The sequence below is a fragment of the Myotis brandtii genome, unplaced genomic scaffold (assembly GCF_000412655.1).
Source record: "Myotis brandtii unplaced genomic scaffold, ASM41265v1 scaffold420, whole genome shotgun sequence".
Taxonomy (NCBI): domain Eukaryota; kingdom Metazoa; phylum Chordata; class Mammalia; order Chiroptera; family Vespertilionidae; genus Myotis; species Myotis brandtii.
The window spans coordinates 2,415,778-2,435,897 of record NW_005366109.1 but is presented as its reverse complement, the minus strand read 5'-3'; the positions used below and the strand labels follow the sequence as shown (position 1 = coordinate 2,435,897).

General features: G+C 48.3%; 1 protein-coding gene across 1 annotated transcript in view; it reads left to right on the top strand.

Annotated features, from left to right (window-relative positions):
• Window positions 1–2,506: 2,506 nt before the first annotated feature.
• The window catches only part of KIF6 (kinesin family member 6), a 95,560-nt gene continuing 77,946 nt past the window's right edge, over window positions 2,507–20,120 (top strand). The window contains exons 1-2 of the mRNA XM_005873792.2: window positions 2,507–2,616; window positions 15,664–15,719. Coding sequence (XP_005873854.1) covers window positions 2,510–2,616; window positions 15,664–15,719 — 163 coding nt within the window. The 5' untranslated portion in view covers window positions 2,507–2,509. The remainder of the gene's footprint in view (window positions 2,617–15,663; window positions 15,720–20,120) is intronic.

Genomic DNA, 20,120 nt, shown 5'->3' with positions numbered 1-20,120 from the left:
ATTAACGTTTCAGGTGACCCCAAATTAGAATAGGAAGTGGTCCATTAGTACAACCCAAAAGGACTAAATGAGCTCTAAATGAGCATGATTGAAATGGACAAGAGTAGGGCTGGGATAGAGCCTGGGGTCTCACATACAGCTGCCTGGGGAGTCCTTCCCATTGCCGTCCCTGCGGACTCAGTCTCCCTTCCATGAGGCAGCAGTGAAGTCTCTCTAGGCTTCTAGGCCTTGTTTTGCCTCTTTGCCTTCAGGCAATGGGTATCATGAGCCCCCTCGCCTTGGCCTTTCTAAGCAGACACTTGGGACGCTGACTGCCCGGATGATGGCCATCACACTAATGCTCATCCACCTGAGGTCACTACCCTCAGAGAACTCAATCCCAGAATATTTCTCCATTCCAACAAGAGGAAAAGCAATACCATGCTCCTGACGATAAGCCTATAGCACTGCAGGACCCAGTGCTCTTAACTCACTCAAAGTAGTAATCACTTCCCATGCAACTTCCCCATAATGTGTGCTTTACTAAACTTTATAAAAAATCTTTGAATAGTACTGATTTGTACTTTTATATAATAAAATACCAGCAGGGGGTGGAGGGAATATGATATAATAAGATATCACACTGGCCCAGATTTCTTAGCAAGACCTTACAGATTCTCTGAAAAATGATCCCAACCAACCTTCCTGGATTGTCTTTGCTGTGTACCCCATGTCGTTTCTGCTCCCACTGCCCAGGAAGCCTGCTCTCCTCCTCTCTGGGCAGCACTTTGGGGACCCCACTGGCAGGCTCCAATGTGGCCTCTATGCAGCTTCCCCCACCCCCTCTATTCCAGAGAGACCCATTCCCTCCACCCCCCTGTTGTTATCTTATTAGGCAGTGAAAGGCAAACATACATTGTTAGGATGAGCACAGACCAGGGGCAGGGGAGAGGTATGGAGTGAGTCCCTTGGCTCCTGGTGGAAGCAAAGTGCCCCCTGGTTAATGTCGCTTGTGCATCAGGGCTTCTCTTTCCGAGTCTCTCATAAACCCGTCCCCAGGCCACGCCCCAATTCTGGAGTGTGCAGGGCAGATGTGCAGATGGAACTGTGCTGTGCCCCTTCGCTGCGATGGAAAGGGTGGGGTGTCTTTGTGTGCCTCACCATTCAGACATTCTCCATGGTGCTATTTTTATCAACAGCAATCATGAAATTGGTGTCAGATGGGCTGGTCCAGTTCCCCACCCTGAGGCTAGGTTTTTGCAGGCAGGAGATGTGGTCTGTGGCCCATATGAATGCATCTCTGGTACCCTAGGCCTCAGAGTGAACCCCTGTAGCCCTGGACCCTGTTCCTATGACAACAAGCAAGGCTCATCATCACTCCCAGTTCAATCTGGGCCCGACTCACTTAACAGACATATGTTGAGCACATTCTAAACGCTAGTCATTGAACAAGGCACCAAGGATTCACCAAAAAAATATTCTCTCCATCTCCGGAGAAACTTGCATTTCACCAGAAAGAACTGTCATGTGAAGTGACAGCATCTGTGGCTGTGCATGTTTCAGAGGCATCGATGGGTCTGTGGTGGAGGGAAGATTTGCCCTTCTGGGCCTTGGGGAGCTTCTTGGAGGTGGTAACACTCAGCTGGGGCTGCAAAGATAAGTGGGATTAAAGGGATAAAAACATGGAAAAAGGAATGAAGGGCAGAGGCATAAAAAATGATTGTAGATTCATCAAAATACAGCTGTGAATTCAGCTCTCACCTCGAGTCCCAGGCACACACCTGCATGGACCCTCCCCCTGAGAGGTGTGGGAAGAGTTGCCACCTGCTACTCCCAGGGCGCTGGCCTTCTGACTCTGGCTTTCAGAATCAGGCCCCTGAGCGCCCCAGCAGGGAGGAGGAGTCTGCAGTGGCGACAGTGACACAGGATGCTGATGTTAGACATGAGCCAGGGACCTCCCTGCACCACTCTCTGCTCATGGGTCTTACACGGAAAACATAAGTTCTGAGGAAGGTCAGGGGCCCCTCGTTAGCCACAGGAAACAAGGACAGGCTGGGTCTGAAGACAGCAGACTTTTCTAGATTTGAAATCTTTCGGTCTGAATTATACTTCTTTTAACTAAATGCCTGGAAATTCAGGATGAAATTTAACAGAAAACCCAAGTGGGGAGGAACAGGAAAACAGGGAGAAATATGGCACTGAATGATGGCAGAAAGTGTATTTGCAGATGTTCTTGGCAATCGAGGGCTTGGCACTCTGGTTTTCATTTCCTTCGACCAGACATTCCAAACCCCACCCCCCACAGTCACATGGAGGCACGGCCCAGCCAGAGGGGTGCAGCGGGTGTGGCTGCGAGGGCTCCCTGGTGGGCGGCTGGCTGGAGGAGCCTGGGGCCACCTGTCTGGTCCGGAGCCTCTTGCCGCCAGCCTCTCGGAGCCAGGGCCGCCTTTGTGGTCTGACTAGAGTGACAATGAAATTAATGGGATCCTGATGCTGTGACTGAGGCCATTTCCTTGTGTCTCCAACAGGGATGAGAGAGGAAATGTCATTAGGACGCCAGGAGGCCTTTGAAATCTTCAAGAGGGACCACGCTGACAGCGTGACCATTGAAGACAACAAACAGATTCTGAAGCAGAGGTAAGGCCGGTTCAGGGAGCCGCTGGCCCTGCAAGGCTGAGCCGGGCAGCGAGAGGAAGCTCGCTCTGTCCTCCCTAAACTGCCCAACCCAACTCCTGAAAGGAAGGCACGGCATTCACTCAGTTTCACAGTGAATCCCATCCACCTGGTACGATTCTCCAGGCGTGTAGGCCTCACCCTCCCAGGATAGCCGGTTACCTACGTCAGGGACTGTTACTGGCAGCACTGACTTCCTCTGCCAGTCTCACATTGCACATCCATTCTCATCAGCTTGTGACTCTGTCAATATCTTCCTGTTCCAAAGGCAGGGACATATCTAAGGACTAAATTATAGTCTTAGAACTCCAGGCCCTGCTGTCCTGGAGGGTGGCCCTGCACTCCTTAGTCAAAGAAAGTGAAATGACCAGGCCTGGGTTGTGGTCTCCAGGCCGGAAGCTGAGCCGGCGGCATTGTCTGCTGCTATGCAGTGGGGCAAGGCTGTGTGTGAGCCCTTTAGAATAAACTTATGCTTTGTTTCAGATAAGCCATGAATCAGATACATATCCTAAAGCCGTAGAAAACAGAGTGACTGCCAGATGTATGGGTCTAGAGCTCTAGACTGGGTATATGTCACACATGACTGGGTCTTAGCACACAGTAACTCCTCAAAACTACTGTTGAATGACAGTGAGATCCAGGATTGAGAGGCATACGCATGAGCAGTGGATGAGCGCTCTCAGAAAAACACGTGGCAGTGGAAGGGCCTAGCAGTGGTTCTCAGCCTTCCTCATGCCGCGACCCTTTAATACAGTTCCTCATGTTGTGGTGACCCCCAACCATAAAATTATTTTCGTTGCTACTTCATAACTGTAATTTTGCTACTGTAAACAATATGTAATTATATATGTGTTTTCCGATGGTCTGAGGCGACCCCTGTGAAAGGGTCGTTCGACCCCCAAAGGGGTCGCGACCCACAGGTTGAGAACCGCTGGCCTAGAGGGTGGAACCAGGGGGCAGCTCAAAAGGACAGGGAGAGTGAACGAAGGCCACGGAGGGGCTGAGAAGAGGCAGAGAGAGGCGATGAGGGAGAACCAGGGAAAAATCCTGTCCTGACAGCCCGGGGGAGACCGCCCCACAGAGCAGGAGCAGCATGCGGTCACTGTGGCGGATGCTACCAAGAACTCGGCAGGCCGAGCTGGGAAGCGCACAGAGTCGGCCCCTGGAAGACCAGGGGTTGGAGTTTCAGAAGTGGCGAAGCAAGCAGAAAGAGAGCAAACAACGTGTGCAGAAAGTTTGTGATGGATGAAAAACATGTTTATAAGGAAAAAGGGGAGGTAGCCTAAGGAGAAGTCTGTTTGAGAATGGGAGAGAATCGGCCAAGGCTGTCGGCCACAGAAGCAAACCAGTGACAAGCGTGAGAGAAGTGTGGGAAAGAGCCACAGCAAGGCTCCGGGAGTGGGGAGTGGGGAGTGGGGAGTGGGGTCGGGAGGGGGTTGAGGTCAGGGCAGCTGAGCCAGGAAGGAGCCCTGAACAGAACAACAAAGCAAGGTGCGGCCGACACGGACACACTTAGAAGCGGAGGGAGCAAACGGGAAGTACCCGCTGCTTCCTCTGTGCAAGTCCATGTAGAATGAGAGACTGGAGGATGGCGATGAAGGTTTAGCACAGCTGCCACGGGAGGGGGCGAGAAGGCAGACTGGGAAGAGAGAAGGGGACAGCAATGGCCATGGGAGCCAGCTTCCACTATTACCGACAGCTTCTCCACTTGGTGGGGGGTTGGGTGGGGATCTTAGATCACTGGGAACGCAGTGAAGGTGATCAGAGTGTAACCAGGAGCAACCGACTGGAGCACCCTGCAGCCCTCTTCGTCTAAAGAAGTCTGTGCACCCCCGTGACCCAGCAATTCCACATCCAGGTTTATCTCTCAGGGTTCAGAAGGAGACATATATGAGGATGCCCACAGCTGTTTGTGGCCAGAGAGAGCTGGAAGCCTTCCAGGCATCCATCCCGGGGAAGTAGAGAGGTGAAACTGGGGTGGGGGGGGGGGCTGCCATGGGGTCGATGCAGCAAGTGGGAGCCATGGGTTAATGTACACATGCTAACAAGGGGAGCCCTAAGAACCCACAATTTGTGTAAAATATAAATATATGCATGCAAAACAAGCAAAAATAGTCAAACGAAAAGATACCTTTTAGTGTACTTTAACCATAAGAACAGTTACCCTTTGGGGGAGCAGACTAGGACCAAGACTCGAGGACATGAATGAATAAATAAATGAATGAATAAAATAATGAGTGTTGGGGGAAGCAAGTGAAGCTAGTGAAGTCTGACAGCCGTCTCCCTCCAAAAAAGGCCATATGCCCGGCCGCACGAATTTTGGCCCCTGCATCCAGGGGTCCCCATCCTCCTCCATGCCGTGGGCCATGGATTTTTAGCAGAGTCAGTGGCCGTGTTGAAGCAGGATACCTTGTTTGTCTGAAGATAAGCATGTCAAGCTAGACGACAGCTGCTTTATCAAATAGCAACTTCCAAAGAGCCCTTAGCTGTGTCCCTGCCTAAGACGTCATAGCTCCCACCAGGTCCTCAATCCCCTGGCTCCATAACCAAGTGACCACAAAGCTTGTAAAAGTGACCAAGGCCTTGGCCTGCCTCCCCTTCTATTCTCACTCAGATAGAGCCCCAACATCCATTTGCTTAAAGGCTCTAGCAGGCCACCAGGCTTGAAAGCCACTGCCTAGACAGTGTCCAGAGACCCTGAGAGCCGGAGCCTCTGAGGTGGATCCCAGCACCTCCACAGGCTAAACCAATTCCAAGTGCTTCTCTTGCACACTCAAGCTTAAGAACCACTGGCTGGGAAAGAACATGCTAGTTCATCCTTCTGATTCTAGAATTGGCATATGTCCTGGTCCTGGTTTGTACCCTAGAGTGGAGGTCTGTGTTCAGCTGGAGGTGGATTGGGGTGGGGGCGGCAGAGATAAGGATGTGGTGGTCTTTGGAAGCCTAATTCAGGGCTCACTAACCTCTGGCACAGTAGAGTTCTGACAACCCGGTGACAAATGTGCTTTGGATTGAAACACATCTAAGTCACGCAGGATGGGCTGGTAATCCTGGTGGTCCCATCTTCCCCGAGGCCATCGGGCAAGGGAACCAATGAAACTCACACAAAGCTTCCCTCTGAAAAGAGGTTTTCCCAGCAGTAAATCAGTCTTTTCAAGTCAAATGAAAAGTTGGGAAACCTGCCCACATTTTTTTAATGTCACATCTGCTTAACGTTACTGTAATAACAATCATTAAAGGAGTATTTGGTACTGGGGAGTTTAACCTCAGACCTACCCCTTTCTCAGGATGGGAGCTTTTGTTTGCGTTATGGAGCCTATTCAATTGTTAAATATGAGGTGCTCAGAACTCCTTAAGGCAGGGGACTAAGAGAAAATGTTTGTGCATGAAAACACAGAGCTTGAACCAGTGTTCCCACAGCAGACATCAAACTAAGGCCCACAGGTGCTAAAAGGGGTGACCTCCATGCCACCCTCACTTTAGGAACTGGTTCACGGGACCCTGGTCCCCTCCATTCCACACGATGCTCCCATTCCCTCTAGTGGCAGGAGCATCGCGTAGAACGTTTCTGGGAGGACGGGCCAGTCCCTGCAACACAGACGTGCACCAGCTTGCTCAGGATGCTATTAAATCAGTTTCCTGACTCAACCGACTGCCTAGTCTCTCCTTTCTAATAGTCCTCAGCAGCCAGGGCCTAGTGGCCCGGCTTGCCTGTTTACGTCTCATATCAAGTAACTGTCCCTCAAAGGTTCTGGTGTTGTGACACCATGTTGGCCAAGTCCACTAAAGAGGGACTCAGGACGAATAGCCCCCACACCATGCCTTGGGCCAGCTCGGCCTCTCTAGCCCATGGGAATTCGTTCTAAGCCCAATATAGGGATCTCTGGTGATTCCCTCAGTTCCCAAGAGCGTACGAGTTGCTCTAGAGTTGCAGGAGGGGACGATCGATGGCACGCACATCGTGTTACTTGGTAGAAGGGTTCTCTTCCCCTTCTTACCTGCACCCTTTGCTGCTTCACAGGGGGTTTCTAGCCTCTCCCAGCTCTGGCCTCCGTCTGGGGAAAGCCTCCCTGGGACAAGAGAAACAAGACGTCGCCACATTAGTAGGAGGTTTGCCCTCGCTGAATCAGAGCATGTGAGCCCGTTCTTGGGCCGATTTTTAAAGACAATTGCAATTGAAAAGCACTGCATTTCAGGCGTGACTCATTCATCCTCACAGTGTAGGATATGAGGAGAGGCTGGAACCCATGCCGACAAGCACCGGTGCCCAAGCACCACACAGCCAACTCTTCCGTGGCAGATCTTTCATACAAACGGAATCCCTCACTCACAGAGCACCAGCGAGCAACGAAAGAAGAAATAAATGAGGAGATTAACTGCATGCACCAGGAAAGAAGTCCTTGCTACTGTGAACTAATCCAAGAAAAGCGCCCCTTTACTCAGCTGGATCCTTCAGACACAGAACCTAAACACAACAAATCTCATGGCATCATCTGGAAATAACATCCATGACACACAGGAGTTCCCTGGTTCCCATTAGACTTCATGTTTAACTTTATTATTTTTCCACTTGCGTTTTATATTTACACCTGTCTCCTGAACTAGAATTATAAACTCTGAGAGCAAAGAGCAGATTAGACTCTTCTCAACCTCCCTGCAGTTTTTAAGACAATGCTGGCCTCAAAAATGATACTCAGAAGCACTCTTTTGCCCAGGAATGACAATTTGAAATTGACTCTGGGAGACCTTGGCAGTCCAGGAAACTGCTGGGCCATGCTGTGTCTCTCTAGAAGTAGGAGAATACAGCAACAGGCTTCTGAGAGCCAGGGTCGGGACTTCTTAATGGTAGACAAGAGAAGACAGCCATCCTGAGGCAGAAATGAGATGAAAGAAAAATAATATTGGTATTTAAAAAGTATGAGGGAAATGAAAGATGTATCTTCATTGCAATATAGCAGAGGCAGCTGAGGTACCGTGTCAGAGACAAGTCTACAGAGAAGGCAGTGGCATAGATACCGGCCCAGTCTTCTCTCTTCCTCTCTGATGGGGAAGAAATTAAATATTCACTCTACAAATAATCAATCTATTAAGTTCATCACTCTAGACAAAAAGACCGGGAAAAATGTCCTAGGAGCCCCTTGCCTTCCAATGACATATTTGCCCCACGGACCTAAAGAAACTGCCCCAGCTGACATGACAGGAAACATGACCACAGAGGCCTGTAGAGGCTGAGTGGCCTTGAACACTGGCTCCTCTGTGGTGACAGCCATCGAGTGAGTGAGTCAGCCTGACCCAGAGGCCGGGACTGCCCCCTCTCCGTGAGTGTTCATATCTCCATGAGATGTGAACACTGACCAAAGTCCACCCACATCTCGAGAGAGTCACCGTGAGAACGAGAATATGACGTCAATATGCAAGTATATAAACACCACCGTCCTGACACTTGAAACCACATCCTCATGGACACTTGAGCCTTGGCCTCACTTTATGAGGTTATTATCCGCATTCCAAGTGATTTGGACTCTCACCTTCCCGGAATACATGACAAATTTGTGGATTGGATTATGAACCAAAAATGGAAATTGCTGTCAGATTCTGATATGGACTTGCATCAAATTGAGCAACCACAGCTAATGATTGCAGGTAAAATTCAGCAGGAATCTGTTAATGAATGGAAGAAGACTGTCACATCTGAACCGCTCTATTTGGTACAATTTGAAAAAGGAACTAAATTTTTTCATCTACATACGATAATTGAAATGAATGGCATGAAGAGTATTGTTGTTGGGTGCTACCTGAGTCAAATTCACCCTAAGTTGATAAAACAGATTTATCAGACAATTGAGCCTCAAATCCCAGACTGGATGTCAATTACTAAGACCAAATTTAATGAAGCTAATCGGATTTGAGACAACAGTACATTCCCACGTATCTTCTTCCAAAGACCCAGTCAGAGCTTCAAATGGGCGTGGACTGCTGTCGAAGAGTATAAAGGTGCTGTTCTTCATTTGCAGGAACACAAACGACTAACTGTTCTCCCAATTATCAACAATCAAGTCAAGTCTTCAGATTCTCAACAAACCGACCCAGACAAAGCTGAATCTGATCCCTTCTACAGGAGCAAAGCAACATCAAAATATATGGGACTTGTTCAGTGTCTGGTTCAGTATCACCTCAGAAAAACAATGGATAGAAGAGAGCCAGGAATCTTATCTGAGCTACAATGCAACTGGAATATCCAGGAGCTAGATTAAATCTGCTTTGGAGAATGCATATAAGATCATGAGTCTGACAACCAGTGATTATTTGGCCGGTAACGAACTACCAAATGACATTAAGACCAATCGGATATACAAAATGTTTGAACTAAATGGATACGATCCTGCATATGCTGGAAGGATGCTGTATGGCTGGTGTCAAAAAAAGTTTGGAAAAAAGAAACACTATCTGGGTGTTTGGTCCTAATGCAACTACCGGAAAGACAAACATTGCAGAAGCCATCTCGCATGCTGTTCTGTTTTATGGATGTGTTAATTGGACCAATGAAAACTTTCCATTCAATGATTACATCAACAAGATGATCATCTGGTGGGAAGAAGGAAAAATGACTGCCAAGGTTGTCAGTCTGCAAAGGCCATTCTCGATGGAAGTCCTGTTTGTATTGACCAAAAGTGCAAGTCCTCTCAACAGACTGATCTGACACCAATGACTGTGACTTCAAATACTAACATGTGTGTTGTCATGGATGGAAATTCAATAACATTCGAACATCAACAGCCATTGGAAGATCAAATATTCAAATTTGAACTTGCCTGCCAACTCGATCATGACTTTAGGAAGATCACAAAAACAGAGATCAAAGAGTTCTTTGCCTGGGCAAAGGCCAGTGAGTGTGATGTCACGCGGGAGTTTAATGTTAAAAGGGTGGAGGCTAAGAAAAGATCCGCCCCTTCTGCGGAGAATATAAGCCTGTCAAAACGCGTTCAAACTTCATTTGAGATTGAGACGTCGAGGGAGCCAGAAGTGTTGGATTTCTCCTCTCGGTATGTTTCTAAATGTTCTCAACATTTGAATTTGACGCAAATGATGTTTCCATGTAAAAACTGGGAAAGGATGAATCAAAAATCGAATATTTGTTTCACTCATGGTGTATCAGATTGTGAACAGTGTTTTCCAAAAGTTATACCAGATTCTGGATTGATTCAAAAACGACATACAAAACTCAGCCAGATTCATAAATTGCAGTGGGATACTCCATTTGCTAGCACTGCATGTGATGAGTTTAATGTTGACTTTGTTGATTGCAATGAAATGAGTCAAGTAGTCATGTCTCTTGTTGCTCATCCTCCAGATTGGTTGGAAAAGGCTGGCTGTGCCCTTGCTGAGTTTTTTCACCTTGAGGCAAGACCTCCAAAGCCAAAAGCTAATCAACAAATCAAGACAACACCAGAGGACCTGTTGTTCCTGGATACAAATATTTTGGATCACTTAATGGTCTAGGTAAAGGAGAGCTAGTTAACAGAGCAGACACGGTTGCCAAAGAGCATGACAAGGCATATAATCAACTCCTTAACAGTGGTGATTATCCACATCTAACATACAACCACGAAGATGCTGAGTTTCAGAAGAAGCTCGTAGACGACAACATCGCTAGGTGGAAGCCTTGGAAAAAGTTGTTTTCCAGGCCAAAAAACGGGTTCCTGAACCCTGTGCTCTGGTAGAAAAGCCAGTCAAGATGGCACCAGTGAAAACACTGAATAAAGGATGCAAAAGACCAAGACTTTAGATCCAGTCTCTGCCACTGTTAGACGAAGACTTTTATCAATGGAGCAGACAGCTAAAACTCCAGGATCAGAACTTAATCCCAGCAAACAAGTACTAGTGGAGGATCAGTAGTGTCCTCAAACTTGGGATCTAGTACAATGGCTGCAGGTGGTGGAAGCCCAATGGGCCACAATGTGCAGGGTTCCGATGGAGTGGGCACTTCCTCAGGAAATTGGCATTGCGATTCCACATGGGTGGGTGACAGAGTCATCACAAAATCTACCGGTACCCGGGCCCTGCCAACCTACAACAACCACCTGTACAAGAAAATCAACAACTCTGGAGCGACTGGAAACAACGACAACCAGTACTACGGATTTGGCATCTGTACAAGAAAATCAACAACTCTGGAGCGACTGGAAACGACAACCAGTACTACGGATTCAGCATCTGTGGGGATACTTGGACTTCAATTGGTTCCATGGCCACTTTTCCCTTCAAGACTGGCAACATCTCATCAATAGCCACTGGGGACCAAAAAGGCTTGACTTGAAGCTTTTCAACATTCAAGTCAAAGACGTCATAACACATGACAACACATCACTAATAATCTCACAAGCACAATCCAGGTGTTGGCGGACTCAGACTATCAGCTACGGTATGCAGCGGGGAATGCACAGGAAGGAACGCTGCCTCCATTTCCATCAGGTGTATTCATGGCTCCACAGCATGGATATCTAACTCTCAACAACAGAGACAATGCAGCCGGCAGGTCTGCATGTTGTCTGAACTCGCACCAGTAGCAGGTGCTCCGTTTTGTCCAAAAATCCTAACTCCAGTGTGAGGACATGTTGCTTCGTCTCCAATACGAGAAGCCATTGCAATGCCTGGTTGCATTCTGAGTGCTCTTAAGTTGACAAGTACTTTGTTTGCAGATGTCCATCCAACTGATGCGCTGTTGCTAGCAGCTGTTTCATGCACGACCTTCCGTCGCATGCAAGAACCAGGCGGCCAAGTGCGATATTGTGATGCTAGGTCACCTTTGTTGCATTGCTAAAAACCAGCTTGCTTATGCTGTTTTGAGCATTTGCAGCGAGTGCCCATGGATATTGATCTATTAGAGGAATCATCAATCTGTCAATGAGCTGGTTGTGCGCATATGAGCAGTAGAATGGCACGTCTCCGAGTGAATAGCTGACATCACATTCAGCTATTCATTCGGGAATGTAAGCAAGTTGGTTTTTAAAAATGCGACAAAGGCGACCTAACATCACAATATCACACTTGGCCGCCTGGTCCTTGCATGCGACGGAAGGTCGTGCATGAAACAGCTGCCAACAACAGCGCGTCAGTTGGATGGACATCTGCAAACAAAGTACTTGTCAACTTAAGAGCACTCAGAATGCAACCAGGCATTGCAATGGCTTCTCGTATTGGAGACGAAGCAACATGTCCTCACACTGGAGTTAGGATTTTTGGACAAAGCGGAGCACCTGCTACTGGTGCGAGTTCAGACAGCATAAAGATGACAATCAAAAGCAAAATACAAACAATTAATCCAGTTGCCTACAAGGAAGGATACAGAATAGCAAACAACGTGCAGCAGACAAGCACAGGACCAACACTGGAAAACATCAACCACCAGGGAGTCGTTCCGGGAATGGTGTGGCGAGATCATGAAGTACACTTCCTTCCAGGGACTGATTTGGTCTAAAAGTCCTCACACAGATGGACATTTTCATCCCTCGTCGCTGACGGGTGGATTTGGACTGAAACATCCCCGCCTCAAATTCTAATGAAAAATACTCTGGTTCCTGCAAATCCTCCAACAACGTTCACCACCAGCAAGACCAACCCGTGCATCTCTCAGTATCCCACAGGACAAGTGACGGTTGAAATCGAATGGGAGCTTCAAAAACAGTCGTCCACGAGATGGAGTCCAGGAGTGCAGCACACAGCAAGCTTCAGCACCGAGGCTACACTTTCGTTTGGCCCCGGCAGCAACAGAGTGTGTCCAGAATCCAGGGCGACTGGCACTCATTACCTCACCTGCCCGCTCTAACCCAACAGTGTTGCATATCATCAGTAAACTGTGTACTTGTAATTAGACTTTGGTGCATGAGTGCTTCTTATCAATAAATAGCATGTTAATCATCAACCGATAGACATCAGAGACACACAGAGACCTGTCAGTGTTCACCTCTCACGGAAAGAGTGGGCAGTCCCGGCCTCTCCAGGAAACTGTCTGTGGTTCTCATTGCCCTGGAGCAGAGCCAGGTGTGGCCTCCTCAGCTGCTATCACCCTGGGGCCATGCCTCCCCCATGGTCCACGCCTCCCCGATGGGCCACGCCTCCTCAGCAGTGAGCAGCAGCTGGGGGATATCTATTGTCTGGGTGCACATGCCCTGGGGAAAGTCAGCACACACCTTGGTCACAGGTTGGCTCCCTGAGCACGTCACTAATGGGAACGTGTGTCTGTTAGAAGGTCAGCAGTGGAAGGCTCCTCCCAGCACAGTCTGGATGAGCAGAATTGAGCTCCGGGCAGGAGGAAGGGGATGAGCTGGGGGCGTGAAGGGGCAGGGTGGGCCAGGAAGAACAAGGATGTGGCAGACTGGGGTCACCCTCTTCTCAGCTCTTCAGTTTGCCTCCTTTCCCTTCTCATCTCCCCGTCTCCCTCACACTCTCCCTCTTCTCCCCCAGGGCTGGGCTTCCTTAAGGAAGAGTTTGTCTTGACAACCAGGGATCAGGAACACACGTGGGCGGGGTGGCCTGGAACGGTGACAGCTGCGGAGTAAAGGGAAACATGAGGACAGACAGCCCTCAGCCCACACCTCTGCAGTGGGCAAACCCTTCTGAGCCTGGCGCTGGGCTGCGGAGAGGAAGCTGAGACTGCCCAAGGCGCCCCCACCCGACACCGTGTCTGCCAGTCCTGGGCGGCTCTTTGGAGAGCGTGGACCACTGCACTAAATGCCCCCCCTTCGCTGTGCCCCCTGGACAGTCTGGACACTGCCAAGGTGGTGGTGGGGTATGGGGAGGGGGGCTCGCCCAGGCCTGTCAGGCTTCTGTGAACAGTGCCATGGTGGTGGCCTGTTCTCCCTGCAGTCTCCTCCTTTTGTATCTTTACCTGCTGTCCTCCAGCGCTGACATGAATTCCAGCAGCTCCTCAGCCTTCTCTTGCATTTTCATTGTTCTAACGCTTCCAGCCTCCACAGAACTGGCAGGAAGAGGAATCTTCCATTGAGCAACAAAGGACTGTCAAATCCGATGAAAGCCTAGGTACTGGACGTGGACAGGGTGGCCATGGAACAGTCCTAGTCTCCCCACCTGGCAGAAACTAAAGCATGAAGACAGTCCTCGCCTCTGAATGGCCTGGGCCAAACCCAAGACAATGCCGCCCAGCAGACACAGCCAGTGCGAGCCCGTGGAGCCCAGCACAGTGACCTACATGCCACGTGAATGTTTGCTGAACCAAATCCAATCGGAAGGAACTGCACTCCTCTCCGTGAGGCGACAGGCCCTCGCTCAAGAGAGGACGTGCATAGTCTATGATGAGCCTGAGTACCCTCAGTGAGGGAGCCCGGGGTGGAGTCCCAGAAACCTAACATGAAGGGAAAATTGTGTCCCCTTCCCCGGAAATTTCCCTGTCTGCAGTCGCAGGCCAACGAGACAGATTCGGAAAATAGCAGTGTCATAATTCACACTTCTTTTCATCAAGCACAGAGTACTCTGGCCTTTTTACATTGTTCCCCTGCCTGAAGTGCTCTCCTCACCCCACTTCCTCTAACAAAAAACCTTGCAACTAAGTAGCTATGTGTGAAATAATGTGGGTCTTACTGGGATCCAGAAAGATTTGAGAGGTGGGGAGAAAGGAGATAATTAAAATCAAACTGGCCAAATGTTGACAATGAATGTCATGTGTTGGTGGGTATGTGAGGGTTCATTCTGTTATTCTATTTTCTGCCTATTTGGAAATTTCCATAATAAAAAGTTTCTTAAAGCTCCTATGCCCCCATTAAACCCAGGTCAGTCCTGCCTTGTACATGAGCTTTCCTGATGGACAGGCTCCTCCCTAGTCCTCTAAGGGCAGGGCCAGTGTTGCCCACAGTAGCACAAGGCTTTCCTGTAGCCATATATATATTAGGTATTTGTTTCATAGACTTTCAGTTGCCTCTTAAATTTCATGGCAGAAAGGAGAGGATGGGAAAGCAACTAACATGTCCTAAGGTCCTGGGCTGCAAGTTTCTCACATAGGCCTTATCCTTCCTCCACCACCTCTCCAGCTCTCCCTGGGGGTCTCATAAGTATTTGTTGGACGACAGAGGAATCATTAAGCAAACATCAGCACAATCATCTGGTGGACTGGTAGACAGCCATCCAAGACAACGGAGAAGTTTCTAAAGACATGGGGAAAGGCATGCTATAGTGCTAAGTGAAAAAAATCCAAGCACAGAACCATGTATACAACATGGTCTTCACTGTATAAAAAACTGGCTAGAAAAAAGACTGGGAAGATCTCAAAATGTGCTTATTTTTAGGTGGCAGATTATTAGAGATTTTTTTTCTTGTTTTTAAATTTTCAAGATGTGGTTTAGCATCAGATATAACAGGAGTCAGCAAACTTTTTCTGTAAAGGGTCAGATAATAAATATTTTCAGCTCTGCAGGCCATATGGCCTCTGTTCAATCCACTCAATTTGTTATTTTAGCAGGAAAGCAGCCACAGACACTATGTAAATGTGGGCGTGGCCGTGTTCCAATACAGCTTCTTTTACAGAAACAGGTGGGGGGGGCTGGATTTGTCTCATGACCACCCATAGTTTGCTGACCTCTGATCTATGACTTTACAATCAGAGAAAAAGTTATTTAAGTTACATTAAGTATGTGTTCTTTGTGATGATGAGGTCCTGACACTGTGGAGCATACATAGTACAGAAAGCTTACAGTCATGCTTTATTCTGGTCCCCTTACATCATAAACACTAGAAATTCAAAGTCATAAATTAATGAATATGAGCATGAAAATTCTATGCTGGGTAGAGGAGTAAAAATTCACAACACCAGTGATAAATATAAAATTTATCTCTATTTTAAGCCTAGTATATTTCATTTATTTAGATTTTCTTTTATGTATTTTAATAAAGTATTATAATATTTTAGAGACCTCTCAGAAATCTATTATTTTTAAAACATAATTTAAGATGAAGAGGAAAAAGTTAAATTCTCATTTCTTTTTTTTTTTTTCCCTCCAGATTTTCTGAAGCAAAGTCCCTGGGAGAAAATATAAATGAAGCAAGAAGTAAAATCGGTAAGCAGGCGATCCTCTGTGAGCCTCTCTCACGGACCATTTTTCTGGTGGAAACCAGGTCATGGTGGCCTCCGAAAGCCATGGCCCAGTTGCAGGAGCGCCCAGCCAAGGCAGTGCTTAGAGTGCCTTTCCTTTCGAGTCTTTCCTCCTCCCCTCGTCCATCAGGAGAAACAGTTCCTTTTGCCTAAAACTTGAGCTTTTCACCCTCCCCTCCCCCCCATGCAGGCCTGAGCTCTAGCATCCCAGTGAGAAAGTTGACCTTTTCCCTGGCGTTTTCCAGCAATAGCTCTGCTGGCCATCACCACAGGATTGCGGTGACAGTGGTATTTTCAGGTGCTGGGAAACACCGTCACACCTCCAAAGCTTACACGTAGCATTTCAGCACCCTCCAGTGAGCCAGGGGAAGGATGAGAAGCAACACTGAGCCGGTGTGCCTTCCCAGGATGCAGGCTGCTGAGCAGGGCTCCCCCACTTAGGCGTGCATCTCGGGAAAGGTGAGGTTAAAGCCAGAGGCAAATGCAACAAAAGGGTGTCACAGACCTTTGTGACAGCCAGAGGAGAATGTGTCTTTCATCCCAAGCTAGAAGACACACGGAGAAGACACACAGAGATCCATCTCCCAGGCGGGGCAGCCTCACAGAGGGGATCCCCGTGGGAGGGAAGGCAGCAGTCACCAACCTGTTCACAGCGGACTCCCTGAGTCCCATTGTCCCCACCTTCCTCCTTCGGAGGCACAAAAGCCGCTCTGAATGGCCCTTTTGGCTTTTGCTACAGAATATTGAAAATCATGGTAGCCTTGAGTTGTTTCAGTTGAGGACAGGGAAGGCCTATGTCCTCTCCATTGGCCTGAATGGGAAGGGCTAAGGCTGCCAGGCCCCGCGCCAGGCGGAGAATCGCTAGAGCCTCAGAGATTCTTAACCTCAAGTCCAGGATCTTCGACGGGGGAAGATGCACCTTCATTTTTACTAACCTCTGCCTGCGGTTTAGCACTGCCTCCGTGATGAATGTAGGCAGCAGACCACAGTAGAGCTAGCAGCACCTGCCAGCAGTGGGAATCACAGACATTTCCATTTTACAGCAGAGTTGGCCGACATGGTAAAATGTCCTTTATACTCATCAGCACTTCTCAATTACAGTCGGTATTAGACTCGGCATTCAGTCTGGTTATTTAATGCATTTATACAAAAGCACATAGATATCCCTGTATCAAAAAAAGTTTTAAAATGTTGGTAACCTTTAGTACAGTTAGTTTCTCTTAAAACCCTATTTAAAATTCCTTCCTTGGCCTAGAACCCAAGCCCCTGAAATTGCATGAAAAAAAAATGGGGGGGGGGGTTAGGAGTGTGCATTTGTCTGGAGATAATAGTTTATCTGATTCACGAAGGGATCAGAGACCCAAAGCAATAAGGAAGCTGATTGGGCAGGAAAGCAGATGCCCGGTGGAGGAGCAGCCAGTCCGGCAGCAGGGCAGCTGACCCACCTGGCTGGTGGCTGGGAGGGCGGGGCAGGGGAGCAGGCCCCCATGGATCCCAGGACTTGTCAGCATCATGTGACTCAAAGGACCCAATGGTCTGTTTTCATTCCTGGGAGACAGGAGGAAAGACCTTTTATAAATTGCTTCTCCACACAGAGTAGTATAAGGTTTCGCTCTTGAAATATATCTAACTCTCTAAACCCAAAGAAAACTGTTCCAACAGTAATGACATAGATTATGACGGAAGGTACCCCTGGCCTATGCCAATGTACTTAGCTTTGTGCTCACAGTTCCTTGGGTTGTCACAATTCTAAATTCTCCATCATTTTGGTGCAATAACGTATGTGGATGGATCCCGTTCGCCACGTTCTTGGGATTAAGCACGCCGGGGCTGCCTGCCGCTGCGCAGGTTGGGGCGGGGAGACCTCCCACGGAGGACATCTGTGATTGCAAATATGCCAGCAGAAGCCCTGGATGAGCAAACCTTTGTTTTCTCTGGAGACTCACAATGTTGAGATTCACTGCTAAGAGAAAGCAGCTGGCGCAGTGGTGCCAATAAAGTCATCATCACTATCACTTCATTTCATGCCAAGAGCCGACTAACACCATCCTCTTATGAATGTGCTCGTGATCCGAGGCGGTCCAGCTGAGTGGATCACTGCGACTCAACCCCAGGACTGAACAAGCCCCTCCTGGTGCTGGGCCACAGGGAGCAGCCCGCCATCCCTGCATCTCAGACCCAAGGTGAAGACGAAGAAGGCATAAGGTGGAATTCATACACTTATTTAAAAATTCCAAAGTAACGTTGAGGGAAACTGCTTTCGGGAGATTTGTGATGTTCCTGAGTCATAGATCTTTAATTTCTTCCTTAGGGAGAGATGAAATCAGGTGAAATTAAATTCAGTCCCCAATGAGTGCTTTAGCGACTCCCAGGGTGAGGAGGTGGGAGCCCTCACGATGTACCATTACATGCGCAAAACGACGACTCAGCTTCGCTCCAGACTGCGCCACATCCCGCCTCTGGCACGCACTTGGAAGTGACCTGCGGAGGGGACATGAAAGCTGTGTGTGCGCACTGCAGATCAGCCGGCCCACCTGTGTAACGTCAGGTTGCCCCTGTCTTCTCGGGCCATTTGGCTTTTCTCTGACATTGTGATCTGGAGCTGCCACTTGCGTTTCGTTCTCAAAAATCCCTGACACGTCCATATAACTTGTTTTTCTTCAAACAAGCTACCCCAAACTAGGTAGGTAAGCTCTTGCCACAAACTCCTTTTCTGGCCCTCTCTGTACATTGTTTAGATCAGTCCTGATGCTGAAACAAGTTTAGATTGGAAACGGAAGAATAAAACAGTCATAGAATATTTGTGTCCATCGGAGAGTCATTCCCTTGTGTTTGCTTACCGGCTCCGTACATAGGAGCTTTTCATCCTGTGGACTGTGTTTTGACCATGTTCATATACACCCTGGTTCCATTTGTCATATCTCTAAAAATGCCGTCGAGCCCAGGCTGTGGGAAAAGAAGGAGACGGCTTTGGAGGTGGCGGCACAAACCAGGCCATTTTTCACTCACTGGGATTCTGGCATCGGTGTTTCTACATCAGAGTTCTCCCACTGGCAGCATTGTCTTTGGCAATAAAGGACAATGAATGGCTGTTCCCTGGCATGAGGCCCACTCCCGAACCAGTCCAGGAGCCAGCTGCTCTGCAGGCAGGTGAAAGGCTCTGACAGACACCTCTTGGCACGTCTCCATCCTCCATAGACCGTCCAGGCCTAAATGAGAACTGACGTCACAGGATGCTGCACAGAAGGGTTTTCACTAGAGAGCCAATCAACGACCAGTTCCAAAATCACAGGAAATGTCCTAGAAGAAGCTGTCAGTGAGAGGTGAAGGAAACGACCAACACGGGAAAGGCTAACAAGACATTCTGAACGTTTTCTTTCTCCTGCTCCAAACTCGGAGACGGATCCCAACCCACCTTGGAAACAATACTCTTTTTAAAAAGGTTTCTCCCGTACATTTGGGATTTGGGAAAATCAGATCTGGGTCTTCATTCTCAGAATAAATAGGACTGTTTTTCAGTTGTGTGCATTTCTATACTTTAATATTCCTCTGAGGTTTACTTCTAGACCTGCTGGTGCGTGTCGGCTTCTAGTGTCTTCTCCCAGAGCCGGGCAAGACAGCAGCCGGGGCATGTTGCTAGCTTGTGAAGACCTGAATCAAGTGTATTCTTTTGTTACTATTTGTCGCCAGCTCCAAATAACAACCACATCAACAACAGCCTCCATCATCCATTGAGCACTGACTCTGAGCTGTGGCAAGAACGCAACATGCCTTATGGCACATAATCCTCCCAGAGAGAGCCATTACCTATAAGGGGCATCACCTTATGTCCTATAGTCTGCGAGGCACGATCTTTACAGTTGCAACACCTCAAATCAGGATCCACCCCCACTTGGCTATTGCTTCATATTCTGGTGTTAAATGTTTATATTATAAAAACCTCCTCAATGAAGATGAGCCTGCCTTACAGCTGATGCTGTCTAGAGTCTATGAAATATGGTATTATTGTTATTTTGCAGATTTTTTAAAAATGGTGTTTCAGTGAGGTGACCTACCAAGTGGCCAAGCTGGAATTAAAATTCATTTCTGTCCAATTCCAAAACTTTTAAATACAGTAAATCATCTCCATAAATCAGGTTCATTTCACTTGGACATTTTCTTCTGAGTTTAATTTGCCTTCATCCTACGGGATCTGCCCAACGGGCTCATACTAGACCCAAGCTCATGCACACACAGCCCAGGAAGATTAAAGGGGTCTTTGTGATGTGATTCAGGGGCTCAGTTGTGGTGGTGAGGGGCGTCTGAGACCCAGCCTGCCCGGCTCCCCATTTCAGGTGCACGGGCCCAGGGCTGCTTGCCCCTGAGG